Below are 23,885 nucleotides of genomic sequence, written 5' to 3' on the forward strand. Positions count from 1 at the left end.
TAATACATTAATCGTAGAAGAGAAAGTTCGGTATCACCTGTTAAGTGTTAGTAGTATAGTGTAATACATTAGAAGAGAAAGTTTTGCGTACCTTAAGTATTAGTAGGGTAAAAAAAATAAGAAATACAATATACCAATTAAGCTATATGGAAGGAACATGGTACTTATTGGTTTAAATTACAGAAATATTATCCTCTAGACGGAAATTATATGCGTGTAAGTTTCAGCTTAAATTTCATAGACAGAGAAATATATATGTAACTTTAAGCTTCGAGAAATGGAAGTGTAACGTCAATAAGTATTTAAAACAGGGAAAACGTTAAGAAACCTCTTCAAAGAATTAAAAATAAATACCTTTATAAAAAAAAAGAAAAATTAAAAATTACTTCTTGAAGTAAAATATAGGAAGGAAGAAAAGACTGAGTTCGTAAAAAATAGAAAAAAAAAATCGTATGAAAATAAGTACAATTTTTGTAAAACAAATAAAGCTAAAAATGTAAAACACGGGAAGGAAAGATCAAACTTTAGGGAAAAAAAAAAAAAAAAAAAACTTTTGTAAAATAAAAAGAGAAGAAATTAAAATTGTTTGTGAAAACGTATTACTTTTATAAAAATCTATTACTTTTGCAATTTAAACGTAGGGGGGGGAATGTAAAACTTAAATATGTGGAAAGAAAAGAAAATCTTATGATTGTATATAAAAAAATATGGTGTGAGAATTAATAAATTCAGCTTAACGACGAGGAGAAAAGAAAATTACGTAAATTATGTTTATAAGATAAAGAAATGAGAAAAGAGAAATTTAAAATATCTTAACCTAAAACAGACACAAAATAAATTTAAAGTTATGAATTCATTCATTATCGAGGATGTACAATGATCTGATCAAGTTGGAACAGAATTGCCTATGCGCCTCATGGTGGTTTCCGCTGTACAAGGTCAGTTGCACGAAGAGGATAGATACGGTCAAATATCAGGATTCATAAGACAAAAGCATGGCTTTGTGTTATTGTCCACGTTTTCCATGCCACAGATGTCATGATTTTTTTCATTAAATACTACTATATTAAGGCAAATAGATAATCAATTAAAAATAATGGTTAATAACTTGGCCAGGATCCACGAGTACCAATCAGAATGCACTATGGGCAAGACTACTGCCTTCTAGCGGACGTTGCTGAACTAAACGGACTGTACTAGAAACTTCTAGCATGTATCTACAAGTTGCAATCACGTGGCGGATTTGCGTAAATAGATAAGCGCGGACATGAAATCTGCTTACCACACAAACAGGATGAAATATGCGGCTGACGTAGGAATAGCAAGATAATCCGAGGTGACATCGCGAACAGGATGCGACGCGTCTAGGGTTGGTGACGTAGCAACCCGCAAGTGCTCCCCCTTCCCCCGTGAGCGGCTCAGGAGGCTTTGCCCATCTGCTCCCCGCTCCCTGTGGCTTGAAACCCTCATATTCTATCTACTAATATAAATTAGGTTAAAGTGACTTGACAGCGCAAAAAGGTGGAAAAAGTTAAATGGCTTTGAAAGCGAAATTGCTTCCGTACCGCTCAGGCAGTTGTTTGCTGTGGTTTGCAATACTTCTTGTTTTCGGTGTTTTCGAACTTGTTTTTGATGTTTTGGTGCTTCGCCCATCTGCTCTCCACTCCCTGTTGCTTGAAACCCCCATATTCTGTCTACTTATATTTAAACAAGTAATAAAAAAAATTTTTACGTCAATTCCTACTTCCAATTAAAATACTGTATTAACATTAAGTATCATCCATTAAAAGTTTAAAAAAATGTATTTGAACTTGAGTGGATAAATAAAAGTATTTTATTATCGATTGAAAATTTGAACAAGATATAGGGAGAGTGTGAGCTAATAGTAGGAATTTAAAAAGGGTAACATTCTTTCTTTGTGTTATCTTTTAAAATGCAAGTAACAATTCATGGGAGTTGCTATTTCTGCACAACTCACATTTTGTTTATTTACATCATATTTGGCTCTCCTGATTAGCCAATTTCTACTAGCTGAAAATGAAAGCGTTTCGGTGATATTGGAATCAAAATATCTCTTGCGATAAACAGAGTCTACCAAGCAGTCAAACTTAAGTAGTATGAGAATGCCATTCGGTGTATAATACGTTCCTTTTTGTTTAGTCGCAAAGTATTGCATTTAAACTTGATTTACCCTTTATGACATGGAAACTGAGAAACTAAAAGACGTCTTGGTCCACTCCCGACTGAGATGACTGTATGAGAATGGAGGAAGCAGAAGATGGATTTAATGAATGCAGATAGGAGTAAAAGAATTTTACGTTTATGTGCTTCTAAATGACCAAAGTTTAAGAAACATGTTAAGAAGGCGATAATAAGTGGCAGAAAAAAGGGATTACTGTTTCAATAAAAATGATTTTAACTGATGGAAGAAAATTTGCGATAGATATGTCTTGCTAATTGTTGCTGATATTTCGGTAACTACGTATTACCGTGAAAGATTCATGGAGAGAAATGGCCTGTACATGCGTACCAAAACTATAGTAGCACAAAAATGGCTACTTAAATACTAATAAATGATTACAGAATTTCACAAATAAATCATAAATTTGAGAAAAAAGATAAGTTTTGAGATAGGACAAATGGAAAACATGGATGAGTTACTCTTGATGTTGACGTGATGTGACAGTGAAAGGTGCTAAAACAGTAATGATAAAAACCCCTGGTAACGAGAAGATGCGTGTTTTCTTACTGCTTTCTTACGTGTTGTACTGAAGGTTTAAAACTCCCTCCTTTATTAATATTTAAACGAAAAATGCTACCTAAATATGTAATTCCACCTGAAATTTATATTTACGTTCATCTCAAAGAACAGAGGAATGGATGGACATGATATGAAGCTGTGGTTACGGAAAATGTGGTACAGGCGTCCAGGCGGTCTTTCGTCTTTATTAATGTGCAATAAGTTTAAAGCCCATACAAATGAGTCAGCAAAAATCCTTGCTACTGCGTTTAAGACACATCTTCTTGTGATTTTTAGTAGGTTGTCTTCTCAGTTTCAGATTCTGGACTTTTTTAGATAATAAAGCTTTCAAGGGCTGTATGCATGAAGAATGGATAAGTGAACTGAAGTGCCAGCTCATGTCGTTACACCGACGAAAAGAATGAAATGGCCGTCATTTCTAGTGTTTGTAAGCGGGTGAAAATGTCCTAACAGAAAATTAAAAGCGAGAAGACTATCATACAGACTTTTAAAAAGCGTGCAATTAGCAGTGAACTAGATGTAAGTGAAGATGACGTTGTGTATGAGAAAATGACACATCCAGTGACAGCGAAACCAATGTGACAATAATTGCGTATATTATTTTTGCAACAGTGATAACGAATTTCTGGGATTCTAGGATGAATAAACACTAATATATTTGCTAATTTGCTATATTTAATACAACAACTGTTATTATTTAAAAAAAGTTCTTTGATACTTAGTCTGATCCTAGTATTTTTCGTAAATTCTAGCCTGATAAATCACAGTTCGTCTTTAATGGCAACTTATCCTGAAACTGAAGATTACAGTAAAAATCCATATGCAAAGGACTGCTTCGACACAAGGTTCTAATTGTCAGAAGCTCGAGCAGAATCAAGTGACTTCTGACAATCCTTAACATTGCGTCAATTGTGCGAATTCACATCATTCTCATGCATGCAGACTCACGATAGAGGAAGGAAACGAGGTGGGGGACTCCAAATAAACATATTGTGAAAGATAATTAAATATCGTCGTCATTAATAGATGTTCAAAGAAATTATAGTGCAATTTTTCCTGGACGTTATTGCCAATAAGCGATGCCTGAAAGATAGTTACTTTCCAACCTTTCTGATTAGGAATAGGAGAAATTTAATAGCTTTTCGAATTGGATATGTGTCATATCAATGTTTTATTCAAACGCTCTTCAATGGCTCACAGACTGGCATCCTTTCGATTGGGTACCTAATATGTATTTGATTGGGTACCTATACTTTTATTTGCGTAGAATCTTTATTCCAGCAAAATTAGGATTGTAGAAGTTGTTTAGACATTTCCTATGTAGCTGATATGTCAGATGCGTCCTAGCAAATTCTCATTTTTTTTTTAAAAATTCAGTTTAAATTTTGGGTGGATTTGTAAGTAAATGATATCAATTAAAGGCGAGTTTTAAATGATTTAACAAGAATTTTTTAGATTATGTCTATGTTTTTGATTAATTAGTTGAAGATATAATTATTGTTGCTTTGGCAATTAATTCTTACACTTTATTTATTGATTACTAAATTCGATTCTTTATTGAAAAAAAAAACTGTAGTCTTTAATAAGAAAAAGTTGTCTCCTAAGCCAACTCCATCTAAAAATTATATTTTATGTTTCTAGTTTATTTTACTTTCTCCTTTCCCCCTTGTATTGAAAATAAAATCAGAAACAAAACGAAACATAAGTTTATGAAAAGTCATTGTTTTAAAAATTCCACCCAGTGTCTTAAAAAATCCCGCATGATAAGTGTGCATTTATAAATTTAATCGTATCCTTCTAGCGAACCAAAAAACCTGAAACATGATCCTAGCCTTCTAAACGTTCTTTTTCCCATTGCTTTCTTTAATTTCTCTGCTGATTACTCAACACGTGATTCATATCGTCATCATAATGATGATTAAATAGTATTTCTTTTAATGCCTTACTGCCTGCGCGTAAAATAAAAAGGAAGAGATGCTTCCAGTGACAGGGAAGTATAATAAAAAAGAGTTTAGTTTTAGGAAGCTATCCTTAAATTTAATACCCACATGCATGTGTGTTTAAACTAGGATATAGATATATTTTCCGAATTTTTCTGCTTGCTCTGGTTGCCAAGCAAAGAAATATAAAAGTGACAATGTTAAAGTTTAATGATTGGTAGATATTATACTTTATTTTCTTACCAGTATGATATCCCTTATATTTTAGTATTATCACCGTTAAATATATATACAGCATGTGGTAATTAAGAAATATGAAACCAGTGTTACGCTTAAAGTGAGACATTTGCAAATTCTTTATTATGACACAACTAACACTTTTATCATATTCTTCCCTAATACTACTCAGTAACAACGCAGCTGTCTTTTTGAGCAAAGCGAAAGGCCTGCTATTGATAATGAAAGAAGGAGAATATTATCTGTAAGTTTTATTAATAATCGAGAGCCATATATTTTTGCTCTTTCAATAAGAATAGTAATAACAGACTGTAAATTTAGTCCGATAAGTTTTCTTAGCTTATGCGGAATTTGATATTTTGGCGTTTCAAATCTAAAACAACCTGAATTTTTCCATGACACTCAATAATTTATTGCTATTTGAGTTATCTCTCTCTTGACTAGAACATTATTCAGTTACAGAGTCTTTTAGAATGACTAATGAAAAACGAAATACACTACAGACATTCAGAATATTGCCAGGGTTTAAAATCAGAAGTGCTGGAGCTCTATCGAAGACCGTCAAGAAGAAGAGAAAAAATAAATAAATAAAATAACTAATGAAAAATAAAATGACTAATAATTAAAATAATTAAATTTAAATTCAATAAAATGTAAAGATATAAATAAAAATATGATAAATTGTTAAATTCATGATAAATAGTTAAATAAAAAAATAAAATATCGGGCCTCATCTTAATTTCAGCTCTGGCTGGAGTTAAATTTCATTCAGAAAACTAAGCAATAGTTTACCCGTTTAAGCATTCAAGCCCTGAGTATACGGTAGAACGTACTATATCAAGAGCAGAGAGAAATAAAAACTATTCTTTTTTCAGAATACCAGTGGAAAAAATCAAAACGATTAAAGCGTCACTAATGAGAATAGAGAGAACGCTAGAAACAATATGAGAGTATGGCAAGAAATTTTAATGAAGAAGTATCTACCAATCACAAACTTTAACATTGTCACTTTTATATTTCTTTGCTTGGTAACCAGAGCAAGCAGAAAAATTCGGAAAATATATCGAAAACAAAGAGTGAATTTAAGCTTTCTGATATTTAAGGGGTTATATTTAAGGGCTAAGCTTTCTGACCACGATGCACTGCCCATATAATTTTAGCTGTCAAGTAGGTTACAACTAGGCAAGAAAATTTCGCCCGAATCCGAACCAATAACATCAGGAGAACAAATGTAAGGTCTTCACAATTAATAACTTTTGGTTCCCCATATTTGGTCACATAGTTCAAGCCTGCAGGAGCTCTGCAGTGAAAGGTCACTAACGCTGGGCATGCACGACCAAGGTAATCACTTTTAGTACTTTCGGGAACAAAACATTTTACTAGATCTCAATTCATTATACTATATGGAGAAAAAGCCTTTGACATGTGGATGGGGGATTTTCTTTCCTTAAAAGACTTAACACCTCTGTCCCTTTTTTCCCCAGAGAAACATTCATTCGGAAGTTCAGACATTCATTCGGAAGTTCTAATAGATTTTCAAAGCATATTTATTTTCTAAATACCATTTGCCTTCTAAAATTGAGTTTCATTTAGATAAAAGCAGTCCGGGAGCCCTTTTGTATAGAGCTCTTAGTATTTTCTATTGCGCTTAGATTAAAATCACGATTTACCTCAGAAACTGAGAAGTACCGGAGCCAGGTTCCGTTGAGCTCCTGCGCAATTTAAGCATTGACTATTGCCATAGGAAATATTATATACAATCCATATTATTTGTATGCATTAAATAAACCAAATGATTTTGTTCTGGCTACGTAAAATAAAGCGTTAGAAAAAAAAAAAACTTTTAGTAAATTGCAATAATGTTTAAAAATATTGTTGCGTGCAAAGGGTTCGCAATTTTGGGTCGAACAATAAAGGCCAGAAACAAAATCTGAGGGGATAAAAATCTCATTACCTGCAAACTTTTGTAACCAGAGGCGATCCTTTTGCCCCCCAAAGAATGAATAAGATATTATAACGATGTGTAGTTAACATATAAAATGTGTGTTTAATTTTGAAATAAAAACAACTTAAAATAAAACTTTGATTCCAACATTCTAAAGTGGTAATTCGCTTGTTTTTCTGTTAGAAAAATCGTCGATAAACATTCTAGAGCAGTGGTTCTTAACCGGGGGTGCGGGAGAAGCCCCTTAAATATCATTTATTAAATTTCTTATAATAAAATATTTGAAATCTGCAATAGTGTTCCCAATATTGAAGCTCATAAAAATTGGTAGCACCTAGCTCACTTATCGGCAAAAGACACAGGAAAGAGCCGGTGCCGATGGGCGTATACACTACGATACGAAAAGGCATGAAACGCTACAAACGAACGTGAACAGGCAGCTAGGTGACGGAGAAAAGAAAAAAAAAAACTTTGTGGGAATACAAGCGGAGAACGTTATCCCAGCTTGCGCATGCGCTGAGTTCAATATGTGCTACTCCAATGGAATCTACGGATTCACAGATTTGTATCTGCATCTACTGCGTCTGTGTTAGGTTGAGTGAAGTTGAGTCAGCTATTGTGTCTGCGACATGTGTATTGTGTATTCTGACTTGTCCAGAAACCTCTTGAGACTAATACCTTCTTAATTGCCCGTTTAAGCCGAATAGGATTCAGTGATATTACAAACGTAAGAACATTATATATATAATATTACATTATTTCTAAATAATTAAATCGATTATAGTTAACCCCACTATGTCAAAAAAACCGCAATGGAACGATAAGTATGCCGGTTATGGATTTACCTGCGCAATCGAAAAAGATTGCACGCAACGACCGCAATGCATCTTGTGCTCGAAGATATTTTCAAACAGCAATCTCAAACCATGAAAGTTATTAGAGCATTTCAACAATCTGGCGATAAAGCGCATAGCATGAACAGCTTGAAGTCAAAGAAGGCTCGGTTTGATACCAGTGGAACTATCCTAAAATTGTGCGGACCAGCAATTCAAAAACTTTTATTAGAAGCGTCATATCAAGTGGCATATTTATGTGAAAAAAAAAAAAAAAAAAAAAAAAAAAAAAAGAAAAAGAAACTTCACACGATCGCTGAAGAGTTGATTAAACCTTCTGCTTTAATTATTGCTAAAACAGTTTTAGATTCGGAAGCGCATAAAAAAAATCCAACAGATTCAATGATATTATACAGTGATATTATACGATAGCGAATACAAGATCTCAGTGAAGATATTTTAATGCAAGTAACTGAAGACATAAAAATCAGTCCACTAAAAATAAGCATGCAACTGGATGAGTCAACTGATGTTGATAATTGTAGCCAACTTTTGGTATTTGTCAGGTATGTGAAGGAAAAAGAGGTGATAAAAGAATTTCTATTTTGTGAAGGTAAATACGAGAGTAAGGAGAGGTAAATACGAGAGGAATTGATGTTTTTAATCGCATCAAAGATTTTTTTACTAAATATCAATTACCAATGAATGTGATTGGCTCAATGTGCACTGATGGAACCTCAGCAATGTTAGGCAAAAATTCAGAATTTTTTTCACACATGAAAAGAGAATTACCGGAAGTTATAATAACGCATTGAATGTTGCATCGTCATGCACTTGCGTCGAAAGCATTGCCAGAAAGTTTAAAACAACATCTACCTACAGCAGTAAATGTAGTAAAATACATCCGAGGGCGAGCGCTTAATTATAGCATTTTTCGTGCATTTTGCGAAGAAATCGGTGCTGATCATACCGTGCCCCTATATCACACCGAAATACGATGGTTATCTAAGGGTCGTATGCTTAACAGAGTTTTTGAATTGTGTGAGGAAATTATTCAATTACTGACTAGTCAAAACTGTTATTTAGTAAAAGATTTTGAGAGTAATGATGCAATGCTGAGGCTGGCCTACTTAGCAGACATATTTAGCTATTTAAATGAACTGAATCTATCAATCGAAGGATTTGGTATAAATATAATAATATCTAGTGAAAAATTATATTCATTTATCGCAAAATTAGAAATTTGGATACGTCGAGTAGAAAAGGGGAATTTTGCAAACTTTCCCTTGCTTGATTCTGTTATTGCGAAAAATGAAAAGAATACAATTATACCCGACATTGTAATACATTTGAGACGATTGAGCGAATCATTCAAAGGATATTTTTCTACCGGAAATATTACCAAAACTCAGAGATGGATACTGGATCCATTTCTATTTGACTTAAATTTGATGGATGATAGTGATCTGAAAAACATCAACTTATTGAAATACGAGCAAGTGGACATGTTCAAATGGAATTCGAACAATTAGAATTGCAACAGTTTTGGTGTTCACAATTACAATGTTATCCAGAGTTGGCGAACGGAGCACTGCAGTTACTCTTACCCTTTGCTACCACCTACTTCTGCGAAATGGGATTTTCATCGCTTTTGCATATAAAAACTAAAGCGAGAAATCGCTTAAATGCAAGTGATGACTTACGCGTATATCTTTCAAAAATGGAACCTCGCTTCGCCAGTATAATAATGGACAAATAACAACAGACTAGTCATTAATAAAAATAATATTGTTTTGTATTTATATAAAATGTACAATGTTTTTCAATAAACAATAAGTTTCGCAAAAAATTTATTTTTCTAGACTAGAAAAATTCTAGACTAGAAAAATTAAAACACATTTTTCAATGGGGTGCGGAGATATATTTTCAGTCTCAATGGGGTGCGACTCGCTAGAAAGGTTAAGAAACACTTTTCTAGAGGTTTGTTTCATTACCCCAGATACTATTCTGACGATTTCCCAAATGCAAGGTATTCATTTTTAGGTCTTAAACGTCTCTTAATTTATTTCTATTTAGAAATATTCCTCTCTCAGCAAGTAGCAACTATGAGTAATATTCGCAGTATTATTATAATATTTGGAATTGAGACTGTATTTTAGGTCAAACTGCAAACGCATGAAACAATTGTCCTTACATCTCCTCGTTTTGCCTTCCTAAGCAGAAAGAAATAAAACTCTAAAGCAGCGGTTCTCAAACTTTTAACTTACGCGTACCATCTAAAGAAATATTTTAGCACCACCACGATATTTTATAATGACTATTTTTCAATTTCTCAATAGAAATGTTAAAAAAATATATGTGCCATTTGCACAAGCTATTAGCTACTTATATTAAATATGCAAACATAAAAATATTGAATTAAAAATTGGTTATCATTTTAATTCTCAAAATTTAACTTATAATACTTTAATTTTAAAATTTAGTGTGAAATTTGGGCCTGTTTAAGAGAGATCAATTTCTTTATGTCTGGTCTTATTTCACCTAGTAACCGTAAATTAGAATCCACTTTCACATTTTGTTCTGCATTTATTTTTTAAATATAACATGGAAAAAATAGATTGTGTGAAAAATTGAATAGTTTTATTTGAAATGCCTTTAAATTCTTTTTTTTTTTTTTTTTTTTTTTTTTTTTTTCTTTTCTCCTGGTAATAGAGTTCGTCACTTCTCACTTTCTTCACTTTTTGTTTCGGTTATAAAATTAAATTAAGTGCCGAGCAACCTAGTGAACTGCTAAGCGAATAATCGCTTAGTTCCAAGAGCAGAAAGCATAAACTCAAGAAGGGTTAATTACCCTTTATTCACTCAAAATAAGATTAACAGTCGGCTCCCCTTTCTGCGAGTGTACAGCAAAGCCTCCGCTTGGGCTTAAACTCAAAAGTAAGAAATACGAACTAATTAATGACTAACTAAGAAATTTAGTCGAAGTTAACACAGTTCTAATGTAGTCAGCCCGTAATCTTAAACTAGCCGGCGAACTAACAAAAGACACGTAACAATACGGCCGGGCGTAGCAACAGCTTCAGAGATATGTGGCCCAAAGGCAAACGCGCACTACTCAATAATCCTAACTCTCTCTCTATCGAGACTTAAATACTATTCTCTTCCTTATTTGCATTCAACGCGATTCTAAAAATTCATTCTGATAGTCTGATAGGGAGTTGTAAGTTGGAACGAGATAATACAGAAACGGTTCACTAAAATAAAATAACTGTTATAACATTAAAATCTACCTCACACGGTTCAGCAAAAAGCTAACAAGTGTGTTATTTTTGGTTAGAGTTCGATCACAGGAAATTTCTGTCACATGTTTTTTTTTTTTTTTTTTTTTTCTTCCCGAGATAAAATTTTCCGAGATAAATTTCAGGTACATTTGAACAAAAATGGATTTATTTCTAATCCAATTTTCTTTTCATAATCGACCACCAGCGGCCGAGCGGTAAAGTCGCTAAACACTGGTAGTTCGGTCCGAGGTTCGAATCCCGCTAACGGGCTGGCTGCATGGGCTTTTTTGTGGTTTTTCCCATGTGTAACGTATATACGAGCCAGTTTACCTTAGAAAATCCTCCACGAAGGCATCCCTCCCCTTAGGCAGATAGCCCTCGAGGCTTTGCCATAACCGCACACATACTTTTCATAATCCTCGGGAAAACACGTGTTGAAATTATTTAAGCAATGTTCTTTAATGTAGGATGTTAATTTTTCTTTTATTTTCAAACTATTTTCGAGTAATAAACTTTCTAAAAGTTGTAAAAAGCTTAAAATATTGTTATCCAATTCTTTGATTATTAGCTCGAGTTTTTTTATTATTACATTTTTGTTGTTGTTACTTATGCTCAATTGTCTGACAGCAACATCAGCCCAAAACCAAGTCCTTGTGGCAAGGAGCACTCAAGATACGCCTATCGTTGGCAACAGCCTTGAGCACTTTACAGGTGGCAGTACGATTTTGCTGACTTCCGCCCCAAATTTTGACGCAGACCAACCCTCTCTCTCTCTCCTTCCACCGAACCACACGGGAGGGCTTTCAGCTCGCCGTATATTTGGAGCCTCGCCATGCCGCACCGGCACTGTATATTTAGAAACATCCATGCCTTCTCCGAGATTTGAACCCCGGCCCTTCGGCACGGCAGAGTCAGCGACGCTAACCACTATATCGGTTGGGCGGCTCATTACATTTATTTTATCTCTAATGGTAAACATATTAACACTTCTTGTAATCCTAAATATAACTCATTTAACTTTCCAAAAATATCAGCTAAATATGCTAAACACGCTGACTACAATTCACTAAATGAACAATTTTGCAATTCCAATTTTTAATTACAGAGCAAAATTTGAATTTCTAATCGAAGTTCAAAAATATGATTTAAAACTTTTTCTCTGGATAGCCACATTATTTGGAAATATAACAAAAGCGTTTCATGTTCACTATTCATCTCTTGGCATAAAATTATAAGTATTCTTGAATTTTAAACTCGGCTTTTTATAAAATTAACCCTTTTCACAGCTTGATTCAAAACGATTTTCAGGTTTTCGGGGATTGTTTTGGCTACTAAAGTTTCCCGGTGAATAAATTTAGTTTCAGGTGGGACCTTCTTTATTTGACAAATAACACCGGAATGTTTTCCTGTTAAAGGCCCGAGCTCCGCCATGCACTTATTCCAAGAAATATCATTCTCAGACATAAAATTGTCACTTCATTTGCAGTTACTATGTCATGACGAGACTCACAAAATAAATAATCTTTGGCAATTCGCTTATCTTCTTCGAAACGTATGAAAACTAATAATTGAACAAAGTTCCCTATATCAGTACTGTCATCCAACTGCAATGCAAAATACTCGCCGTGTTTTAGTTTTTGAATAAGTGTATCTTTTATGGAATTTGCCATTTTATGAATTCGTCGACTTACTGCATTACTTCATAACGGAATATTATTAATTTTCGGTGAATAATGTTAAAACGATATCTGTAGCTGCTGGTAATATACGGTTTTCTCCAATAGTGTGTGCCTGCCCAACCTTGGCAGTTCTTAGGCTTACTAGGTAACTAACTTCCAAATCTTTTTCACTTGAAGTAACAAAACCTTTCATTATTTGTTTAATATTTTTGAACTCCGATAATTTACTCTTAAAATGTTCTTCAGATTTAGCCTTTAAATGGCATGCTTAGATTCAAGATGGCTTTTAAAAAACGATGATTTCATGCTTTGATTTGATAATAGTTCACTGCAAACAACACATTGACAATGAGAATCCATTTCTTTACCATTTCAAGTATAAAACCAAATGATATATCACTTTAATTATATATTCTATGAACTTTTTTTTTTTTTTTCTTTTCAATATTCATAGTGCGAGTAGTCCTGGATCCATCACTTGTGAATCATCACTTTTTCGCCTAATCAATCCTAGCAATTTTTTCCATTTTGAAAAAAACCTAGGTTTGTTTTATTATTTTTTCAGAAATATTTAAATGTACACTATATTACAAGTTCTTCAAAAATGAACAACGATATTCTCAAAGCGCCTAGAAAAGTAAGGATTGCAAAGCAACAAGAAGACAAAAATACTTGCTGTTAGAGACAGCAAATCATTAAAAAATTATTCTAATTGAAAATAGAGCAATATGAGGCCGAGAATGGTGGCGAGATACAGTGCAGACATGTTAAATCGATCAACTCTAATAATGAGACACTATCTTTTTATCGGAACTTATTTTTATTTCCTATTAAATACAACATCCATTGCTATTATTCCTTTTAAAATATCATTTATGACAAATTTTGTTATATTTGTGGCTAAAAGAATATTTGTGAAAATAAAAACGGATTATTTTGCTAAAGTCTATGAGTGGCTATTGACCTTGCACAAAACTCACACAGATTTTAAGAGTGTTAGAGAAAAAAATTAAACAGGATGTTGGGGATTTAATTTTTGAACTTAGTAGTTAAAAATACTTTGTTATCTTTGCGTACCATCGCTTGAGAATCACTGCTATAAAGAATTTCTCTCACAATGACGAATTCTTTCTAACTTACTTCAATGTGATGATGATTTGACTGACATTCGTATTTTTCGTTCAAGAGATTCGATGGAGCAAGAAAATGAAGCTTCTGAAATCTCTTATGATTTCTTTGAGGACTGTAACCAATGCAAAAGTAATTCTTTCTGAAATTTAATTTGTGTGATAATTTATTATTTCGAGATTCTTTGCCTCAACAGTTATCGAGTGGATAAGATGACTGAGTACTGGCAGTTCGATGTGGGCTTACATCCCGAAAAACGGGCGTGCTGGATGAGCGTTTTCGTGCTTTATATTATGTGTAATATAGGGTACGCGACATTGCATTCACGCATGCATGATATGAATGTCGGTGTTCCTTATAATGGGAATATAAGCTAGTTCGCCGTTTCTAAACCCTTCTTGGAGAACTTTTTGAATGTTGTATCGCTCCCCTTAAGCAAGAACCGTAGTGAGCTTTGGTAGTGAACCGTAGTGAGCTTATCCAATAAACCAAACTTTTCTTTTTTCTTCGACGATAAATATGACTAGCCCCCTATAAAATTGTGCATTACATAAAAAATGTCTCTCTCGAAAATATGTTATACGGAACTTTCTGCCCTCCCTCTCCTTCAGCTACGCCATTGCTTCTTTCGGAACTGTTACATAAAAAAGTAAAAAATAAAATAACCTTAAAGTGCATTTACCTTTTAAAATTGAAAATAGAAAACTTATTTATAATATTTAATTCTTTTCTGTGAGGTAAATTAATGTAAATATTACTGAGAATAGTCATACAAGAACTGAGCAGAATTCGCGAATGCTTATCTAAGAGCCTAGAAACAACATCTCAGCAGACGCCCCATCAACTCTTTGAATCCAGGGTCACTCGGTCAGTTCGAGAGTTGCTTGGCGAGACGTCTCATCGATTTTCAAGGTCTTGGCGACTGAAAATACAAAACGCTAGCCTCGTTTTAATTCACATTCGCACCGTTATCGATCGCTTTCACTTTCGAAGAAGCCGGAACTAATGAAACACTGTATGGTGAGTGCTAATTATTTCTATTATGATTCATTTCGTGCTTGGGAAAAGTGTCTAACTGTATCTGCCAGCAGTACAGAACATACTAGCGCAAAGTTTTCATCTCTATTTATCGTTTGGCGTAATGGGTACCGTTACTTCTATTTTAATCTCCTGCCGCTGAAAAAGTAAGCTTGCTCTGCTTAGGAAGTAGTCAATGGACATGAGAAATTCTAACAAAAGTTATTTTTTTAAATTTTTAATGGCGAGGTGACGAATTTAGATACATTCGAAGCATTAGAACTAACAGTTAAAAGTATCTAATTTCGTATCAGAGATTTTGAGAATATTTCTTTTTGAACTCAAAATTTTCTCTCCTTTGTAAAATTTTATATAGTTGTCACTGATAGCGAGGAGAAAGGATGACGAGAATCGATGAGGGTTTTCTGTTGCTACTTATCGATAGCGTTTAAAGTTCGTTCTGTTTTGTTGACTATATTCTTGTAAGTCTTTATTTCAAGTATTCAATTAATTCAAAATTTATGAATTTACTAAATTTTTAAATTATTTATTTATTTATATTTATATTTTTTATAAGATTCTTACGCGATTTCGATGCTAACGGTATTTAATGGTTTGAATAATAACTAAATTTAAATAAATTTAAATGATTTACTATAATGAGGTCATACAACATCATAAAAGTATCTGATATGAAAGGATGAATACATTACATACCATTTAATGAAGTTATCATAATAAATTAAGAAATAGAATTGTATGATTTATAGTAAACTGAAGAATAATGATTTGTTATTATTATGTAATTCAGATTTAAAATTCCTGTTTCAGTTCCGTATTACGATTTGTATATTTTCACTGCAGTAAAAAGTGATTCAAAATAATTAAAAATTCACCGACTCATGATGTTGTGCACTTAGAGATTTTAAACATGCGTGCTAAAATCCAGCTCTAAATTATTAGTTAACCCGAAGTATTTCAAGTAATATTACAATCTCTAATAATGCCCTTGAGCCACAGATAAGAATGCAGTTAGTTAAAGAAATTCTGAAGGAAGGGGGGCGGGAAACTAAAATTGTCTTTAGAATTATTGCAAGATGGACTACATATTTACTTGCATTTTTTATTTCTTAAAAGTTATCTTAATATGTGAGGAGGTTCTTACATTTGAGGGGCCCTTATTTTTGAGTGAATGTAGTATTTTACGCTTTTGAAATAAAATTATATGCTATGGTACCCTGAAGTTACGCGATTGACGCGACGGCCAAAGAGCGCTTTAAGCCGGTTTCGTCTCTCTCTTGGTTAAAATTTCGCATGTAAATATATATTAATTTTAGTTAATATAGCTCAAGGGCTAAAACAACACAAGTTTAGAAGATACGTATGTGATAAAGATTGTAGTTTTCAATGTGAAAGAGTGTTAAAATAGATGTGCTGCATAAGCTGCAGTTATTTCGCTAAAATTAAACAAACTCGTCTGATGACTCGATGACTCTTTTATCATACAAAATTTCTTCATAACACATATAATTTTCTTATTCTTTGCCTTGTAGCTAGAATGTTTACCTTATCTATGCTATCCGAAATACGTAATCCTTTTTCAATTGAGCGGTGATCTTTTGTAGAGTTGCAATTGTCATTTACTTTTGTGGTTAAACTGAGCCTGAACAATTTGCTTAAACCCAGCTTGACTAACGTTTCATTCGCGGTGTCAGAAGAATGTAGTAATCGAAAGTGCAGAAGAGTGTAGTAATCGAAATTATGTATAGATTTTGCGTGAAATACATCCGTATATCTGTTACTGCAAATACAGCACTTATAATCAAAAAGGGAATTATTATTTGCATGGTGGGTGGTAGGTAAGAATGAAGCGTGAGAAGAAAAAAGGAACCGCTTAAGTCGGAGTATTTGCTGAATAATTTCAGATATCCCCCCCCCCCTGAAGCGCATTTGTGTTTTATCTTGAAAGCGACAATCGCAGGGATATCGCCTTCCAAAAGGATCTCAAACGTAATTTTTAAAAGGTATTAAATATACCACGTTACGTAAGCAGCTCCCAAAGTCCAGGCTGCTCACTTCACTGTTTTCGCATTTAGATTGCTTTATTTAATTATGGTAAAATACTGAAGAGTATTTGTTTCGGTCTAACGAAATGAACGCATTCGGGAAGGACCTTTTTAGAGAAAATGGCCTATATAATATGTTGGATTTCAAAACAATGTAGTTTGTATTTTGTACTTACTTTCCTTTAATTTTTTACTTAAATTATACTTATAATTTTACAATACTTATTATTTATACATTTTGGCCACTAATAATTGTTGTTAGTTTGGTTTCATGAGAGTGGCAGCAGGTGGTGGGAGCTCGTTTGTGTGCATCTGTTATGGAAGGGCTTCAATGGAAACATGTTGCACAGCATTATTGGACTGACTCAACGATTGTTTTAGTGTGGATTCAACGTAAAGAATTCTGGACGGTATTTGTGAAGAACAGAGAGAATGAGATAAATAGTTTAACAGATCCGCTTGCATGGAAACACCTTCCTGGGATCCAGAATCCAGCCTTCTCGAGGATGTTCGGCTAGACCAGTGCTCCGCAACCGGTGTGCCATGAGTAGGATATAGGTGTGCCGCAATCAAATACATGTATTTGACATTTTGCAATTTTTTATCATGTATTTAATACACAATGACAATTTTTTTCCTTAATAATGTCTATTTTAAATGTTTTTATATATTTCACTGTTGTGTGGTTGTGTGTGCGATTGTAAGTGTGTCAACATTTGAATTTTTTCGGCACTTCCTTGATAACTCGGAACTCTTTGGTGTGCCACGAAATTCCAGAAAGATTTTTTGTGCGTCGCAGGTGAGAAAAGGTTGCGGAGCACTGGCTAGACAACTGTTATCAAGAAAAAGGTGGGAGGGACCTACTTGGTTATTAGAACCTTCTTCTAACTAGCCCATCACAGAACAAAATTTTGATGAACATTCTATAGCTAAAGAAAAGAGAAAAACAAAATCTGATGGGCATTCTTCTATCTGTTCTCTAAGTTACTCAAATACTTGTAACTGCAAAACTTATGAAAAGAAAAATGGATGCAGACATCACGGATCAAGTTGGTACTATTATTTTTTTTCAAGCTATGACAAAGTGATACGGTTGATTGCTTGGATAAAAAGATTTATCTTTAATTGTCTAACTGCAAAGTCTTCGCGAATTATTGGCGAGTTATCCTACTAAAAAGTCAAAAATGCAGAAAAGAAAGTCATATTATTAATACAAAACGAATACTTTTCTGATCATTTAAACAAAAGAAAATTGGAATCTTTGGCAACATATAAGGAAGAAGAAGGAATTATTAGACTGCGAACAAAAATTACATTTCAGAAGGATACAGAAAACTTTAAACATCCTTTTGTTTTACCGGGAGAACATCAGGCTGTCAAAAGGTTAATTATAACAGAACACCAGAAGAACTCTCATGCTGGTTCTCAAATACTGTTGAGTATTCTAAGAGAACATTATTGGATTTTAAACACGAAAAAGTCATTACATCTCTTTTATCCAAATTTGTTACTTGTTTAAGATACGCAAAGAGAAATTTAACAGCACCGATATCTGCATTACCAGAAAATCGCGTAAGAGATGCATCTTATTTTTGCAATTATTGGAATTGATATGACTGGATCTGTGTATTTAAAAGAAGCAAAGGCTTGGATTTGCCTATATACGTGTGCTGTGTATAGAGCTGTGCATTTTGAACTTAGTTCCTCATTGTCTACAGAGGCTTTTCTTCAGAGTTTCCGTTGGTTTATAGCCCGCAGAGGCCGTCCTTCTGTAGTTTATTGTGACAACGAAAGCAACTTCGTTGGAGCATCAAATTGTTTGAAATTCGTTGATTGGAATGTCGTTGCTCAATACACCACAAGAAAATTCAATGGTTTTTCAATCCCCCAACTGCCTCTAGGTGGGGCGGTTTTTGGGAGAGCTTAGTTGGCTTGATGAAACAAATTCTTAGAAGAGTTTTGGGGAAATCTCTGCTGTCTTTTGAAGAAATGACAACGGTATTGTATGATGCGGAATTTGTTATTAACTCTCGTCTACTTACCTATGTTTCAGAAAAGGACTCTGAACTTGTTCCTTTATCTCCTAACTCATTTTTTCAAGACTTCCGAAAGTCAGGAGTTCCTGATTTGGATGAGATTGATCAGCATTCCCTTAACAAGAGATTACAATATCGTCAACAACTAATCACGGATATACGAAAAAGATTCAGATCTGAATACCTAGGACTTTTGATTCAAAGACATGATCCGAAAAAGCATGAGCAAGATATCAAACTTGGAGACGTAGTTCTTGTTGGAAGTGATAATGTTAAATGTACTGAGTGGCCATTGGCCGTTGTTACTGAATTGTTTCCTGGAAGAGACAATGTCATTAGATTGGTACGATTGAAAACTACAAATGGGCAACTTTTACGTCCCGTACAAAGAATTTTTACTTTAGAACTTTCATGTAATTCGCTCGAAGATCTAAAAAATGAAAGATTTGAACAAGCTAGAGTTGAAGGGTATTCAGATAAAAAATCAAAATAAAAAGTATTTCAGATAAAAAATCAGCCATAAAGATATTAAATCTGTAAAAACCAGGAGTGGAAGCCTATTCAAAATGTTTGGACTTTATTCAGTTATAGTTTTATAAATGTTTGGACTTTAATTCAGTTCTTTTAAGTTTTTCCATTTAAGTTTTTCTTTGATATTTCTAATAGGTAAAGTTGTTTCCCAACAACATAAGGCGGGAAAATGTTGAATTTCAAAATAATGTAGTTTTTTTTTTTTTTTTTTTTTTTTTTTTGTGTGTGTGTGTGTGTGTGTGTGTACACTTACTTTTCTTTAATTTTTTTCCTTAAATTATACTTATTAATTTTACAATACTTATTACTTTTTGGCCACTAATAATTGTTGTTAGTTTGGTTTCACGAGAGTGGCAGCAGGGCAGTTCATAGAATTAGAAAAATATGTTTCTGTAGTTAGTTAGGCTTATTGAAGATTAATTGTATGTTACATACCTATGTGATGTTTTATTAAATAAATGAATACTTTAGAATATAGTAGTCTCTTTAGAGTCCGTGATACGCTGGTAGCGTAATAGTTTGAAGCGTAAGCGAACAATATACATTAAAGTTGGAAATATTCATGAAACCGTATGCAGCGAATCGAACTCGAGCCATTGCAGTTAACTCAGTTCAGGTAACTCCAGTATTGTTAGTACTGAGCTCACTTGGGTGTACCTGAATATGTCATTAAGTACGCTTTCTAAATTAAAATAGCATTTAAATATTTTTATGTTAAATAAAACTAGTAGTAACTATTTCCAACTAAAAAGCTGAATTTTTATTTTTGAATATAATTCAACTTCAAATTTCAGTTTTAAATACCAAGTTTGAAAGATCTGGCTTTTATTTCTATATTTCCTTTTTGAATATAACGTGATATAAACAATTAAGTTATAAAAACATGTTATAAAACGAGTTGTAAAAATGTGTAGCAACGTCTGAATAAAATTAAAAAAGAAGTATATAAAGAATCTTACAATCTTATATGTTGTCTCAAAACTTCGTATTAAGCATCATATTTTATTTTTAATGCAAACGAAGTGTACTTATAAGAAATACAGTTAGAATGTTTTTGAAATAAGTTTAGAAAATAATCTTTGTTGTATATGTCACTTTCAAAAGACCAAATAAACTTACTTTTTTAATGATTAACTGACAGTATATTTTGAGAAATGCTCGTCTGTAATATTGCAAAAAGACAAAATATCGATCAGAAAACTAGCATTAACTTCCATTTATTTTATCGAAATTGAAAACTGACATATTTCGAGGAGGTTATTCTTCGAGGTTTTTATTTTCTTGAAAATTCCTAGTTTATTGTATTTTTAAAGGTATAGTGTTCCTGTTTATTGTGGAGTTCCTTAATTTTTAGACATTCCTTGCGCTATGAGGTGTGATATGCTACTGAATCCTTTTTTAACTAACAGAGGAATATCTCTCAAATTCGCGAGTAAATAATTAAATATCGAAGTCCATTTATTCTTATTATTACTAGCCTCTTGCGCGACCAGCCGCCTAAAATAATAGTTAGAAAAAATATCTGAGGTGGGTACCACATAACTTCCCTATGCGATCTATGTATTAAATAATACACGTTACTTACTACATTTCATTTAAACTTATTTCTTCGAATTTCATTACAGATGTATTTCTCATTCAATTAATTCAATTCTCACTGCGCAGTAAGGCAAAAATATATAAAAACTCATTAAACATTTACATTACATTTCATTAAAATTGTAAAATACAGAAAAACATAAACCACCAAATACACAACTAAAAGGAGCTAAAAAAAGACAATTTTTACAATCAAATTTAGAGTTTCTACGCAAAAACAGACAATTCGGCCAGCGGGCAGGAAAACAGTTTTTTTTTTTTTTTTCCCCTCAAAATTGAAAATTTACTTTCGGTCCCATTCGGCAAAAAGGTACTGAAGGTGGAGCAAAAGACTTAATTCACTAATCTACTAAGAATTTAAAATATAAACGAATGGTGGCCTCGTTTTGCTTAGCAATACTTAAACTTTTAATTTTTTGATAATCTACAATTATTGCACACAAATTAGCTAAAGGCATAAACACCTTAACCGGAACATAATAATATAATTCATCCATTATTAAAGCAAAACATGCACGGTTTACCAACATATTAGAATTTAAAAAAATGAGCTCGCCGAGCTGGGTAATAGAATAAGTATATGCATATTGTTACGAATTTGTTATTTAAAAAGCTAATGTTAGTTCAATTATAAATTAAATGGTTTTATTTCCTGCGCAATGCAGCGCGTGACGAATATTAAAAGAAAGCTAAGCCGGAAAATTGAAAATACAAGAGCGCGTGCATTAAACATTTAATAAATATGTCTTTTTGATTTCGAGAAAGTACTAGAAAATTCTCGCGCCCGATTTTAAAAATCTTATAAAACGAGGAAAACTTCTCAGTTCGTAGTAGTTACGTAGTTTGTTGTTTTTTAGAAAACTGCTCTTGTTGACTGTAGCGAATTCGCGGATTAGCTTTCTCTAGCTGTTTCGAATTACGTTCTATTGAACGTTTGAGTTGTTAAAAGATAACTATTGTGAGATATTGTAATACTGAAAGAATATTTGAGGAAATTTAAGCATATTTGTTATGATAATAATAAATTTTTGTTCATTTTTCTTCGGACTTCTGCATTTATTTCGTAACGAACCCTTACGCACGCAACAATTTTTGGTGTCAGAAGTGGGATTTTGAATGCCAATTACAAGAGCGATGGAAGAACAATTCAGGCAAATGATGACTGCATTTGCCGCTTTCCAAGAAAAGATGGAAGGGGCCGTCAACTCCGTTGAGGAAGAAATGAAATTGGGCCAGGAATCCGTTAAGGATGAAATGCAATCCGTTCAAGCTGGTCAAGAAAAGATTGAAGCAGGTCAAGAAGAAATGAAAAGAGAAATTACCTGCATAATAGAAAACAAATTTGAAGCTATGGAAGGCAGAATTGACACAGTTGAAAATAAAGTTGAACAAATTGAAGAAAAAGTTTCTTCCGTTAAAGATCAAATTGAAGAAAGAGTTTCTTCTTCGGTGAAAGAAGAAAGAGTTTCTTCTGTAAAAGAACATATAGAAGGAAGAGCTTCTGCTGTGGAGGAACGAATTGAAGGAAGAGTTTGTTCTGTTCAAAAACAAATCGAACAACAAATTGATGAGAGAGTCTCTGAAGTTGCCAAAGAACTGGATACTTTAAAGAAATTCGTAGCGACGGCAGGGAGCAATTCGGATGGTTTTAACTTTTTACCAATGCCTGCTCGTCCCTCTCTGAAACTATCTACATATGATGGGAAGACCTCCTGGCAAGTGTATAGGACACAATTTTCTATCGTTGCGGATGCGAATGGATGGGATTACCAAACTAAGGCCTATCATCTCGCCGCTTCTTTGAGAACAGACGCAGCAGATATCCTGCAGACGCTTCCTGAAAACCAGAGATTAGACTTCGAAGCTCTATCCGGCGCACTAGAGCTGCGCTTTGGGAAGACATGCCTGAAAGACTACAGTAGGCTTGAATTAAAATCCCGCCAACAGAAACCAACCGAAACACTTCAGGAGCTCGCCACGGATGTTGAAAGACTGTCACATCACGCCTTTTCGGAGTGCCGACAGAAACAAGAGAAATCCTGTCGCTGCAATATTTCATCGATGGCATCCGGGATCCTGAAATACAGAAAGCTTTGCTAATGGCGGATGTGAAAGGCATAAAAAGCGCTCTGTTGTATGCCATGAAGTTCGAGACAGCCCAGCAAACAACTCGTAGAGATCGCTACCAAGTCAGAGCTGTGCGAGTCCACGAGCCAGTGGATCAATTGATGGCTCGTTTAGATGATTTATCCAGATAAGTCGACGATTTGATACGGAGTAGGAGCGAGAACAAAGTGGCTCTAAGGTGTTGGAGATGTGGTGGTGAAGGTCACCTACGACGGCATTGCAGAATCTTTCTTTACCCAGGGTACGGATAATAAAGCGGATGATTTTATAAGACCAGTGAATGCCTTGAGACGGAATACTGGTGCGAAGAAACCAGCCCTAAAGTGCTGTTATTGCGATATTGAAGGCCATATACGAAGGAACTGCAGAACACCCCAAAGCACAGAAAATAAGAAAGGCGGGTTAAACAGACAATTAAATGTCATGGAACGGAAAAGGAGTGACAAGAAACCAAAGTGCTGGTACTGTGGAGCTGAAGGCCACGTACGAAAGAATTGCAGAACAAACACCCCAATGAAAATAAGATCATTTCCCAGCAACGACGCAGGAAACAAATGAATGGCCATATCGAGGAACGGAGGTTGCCAGATAATGGAAAACCTTGTTCTAAAGCGCTCAAGATTTCTATAGTGAGTGGCAACAGTAACGGACTGTCCATCAATGGGCATATCGATGGAGTTCCTTGCAATATGATCATTGACACAG

The 23,885-nt window shown here is 33.8% G+C and overlaps 2 protein-coding genes across 5 annotated transcripts in view; one reads left to right on the top strand and one right to left on the bottom strand.

The window, feature by feature from the left end:
- The window catches only part of LOC118185355 (uncharacterized), a 50,837-nt gene extending 36,149 nt beyond the window's left edge, over nt 1-14,688 (bottom strand). The window contains exon 1 of one of the 2 annotated variants that reach the window (XM_035355198.2): nt 14,511-14,688. In XM_035355198.2, the coding sequence (XP_035211089.1) occupies nt 14,511-14,575 (65 nt within the window). In that variant the 5' untranslated portion in view covers nt 14,576-14,688. The remainder of the gene's footprint in view (nt 1-14,510) is intronic. The other variant, XM_035355196.2, reaches the window with a different exon arrangement.
- Nucleotide 14,689: 1 nt separating this feature from the next.
- The window catches only part of LOC146996755 (uncharacterized), a 43,253-nt gene continuing 34,057 nt past the window's right edge, over nt 14,690-23,885 (top strand). The window contains exon 1 of one of the 3 annotated variants that reach the window (XM_085818346.1): nt 14,690-14,824. The gene's annotated coding sequence lies outside the window, so the exon portion shown is untranslated. Of the gene's footprint in view, nt 14,825-14,963; nt 14,989-15,111; nt 15,304-23,885 lie in introns of those variants that run through there. The other 2 variants (XM_085818348.1, XM_085818347.1) reach the window with 2 other exon arrangements.

The sequence above is a fragment of the Stegodyphus dumicola genome, chromosome 6, assembly GCF_044657685.1.
Source record: "Stegodyphus dumicola isolate Sdum_Otavi_A_Nest chromosome 6, ASM4465768v1".
Taxonomy (NCBI): Eukaryota; Metazoa; Arthropoda; class Arachnida; order Araneae; family Eresidae; genus Stegodyphus; species Stegodyphus dumicola.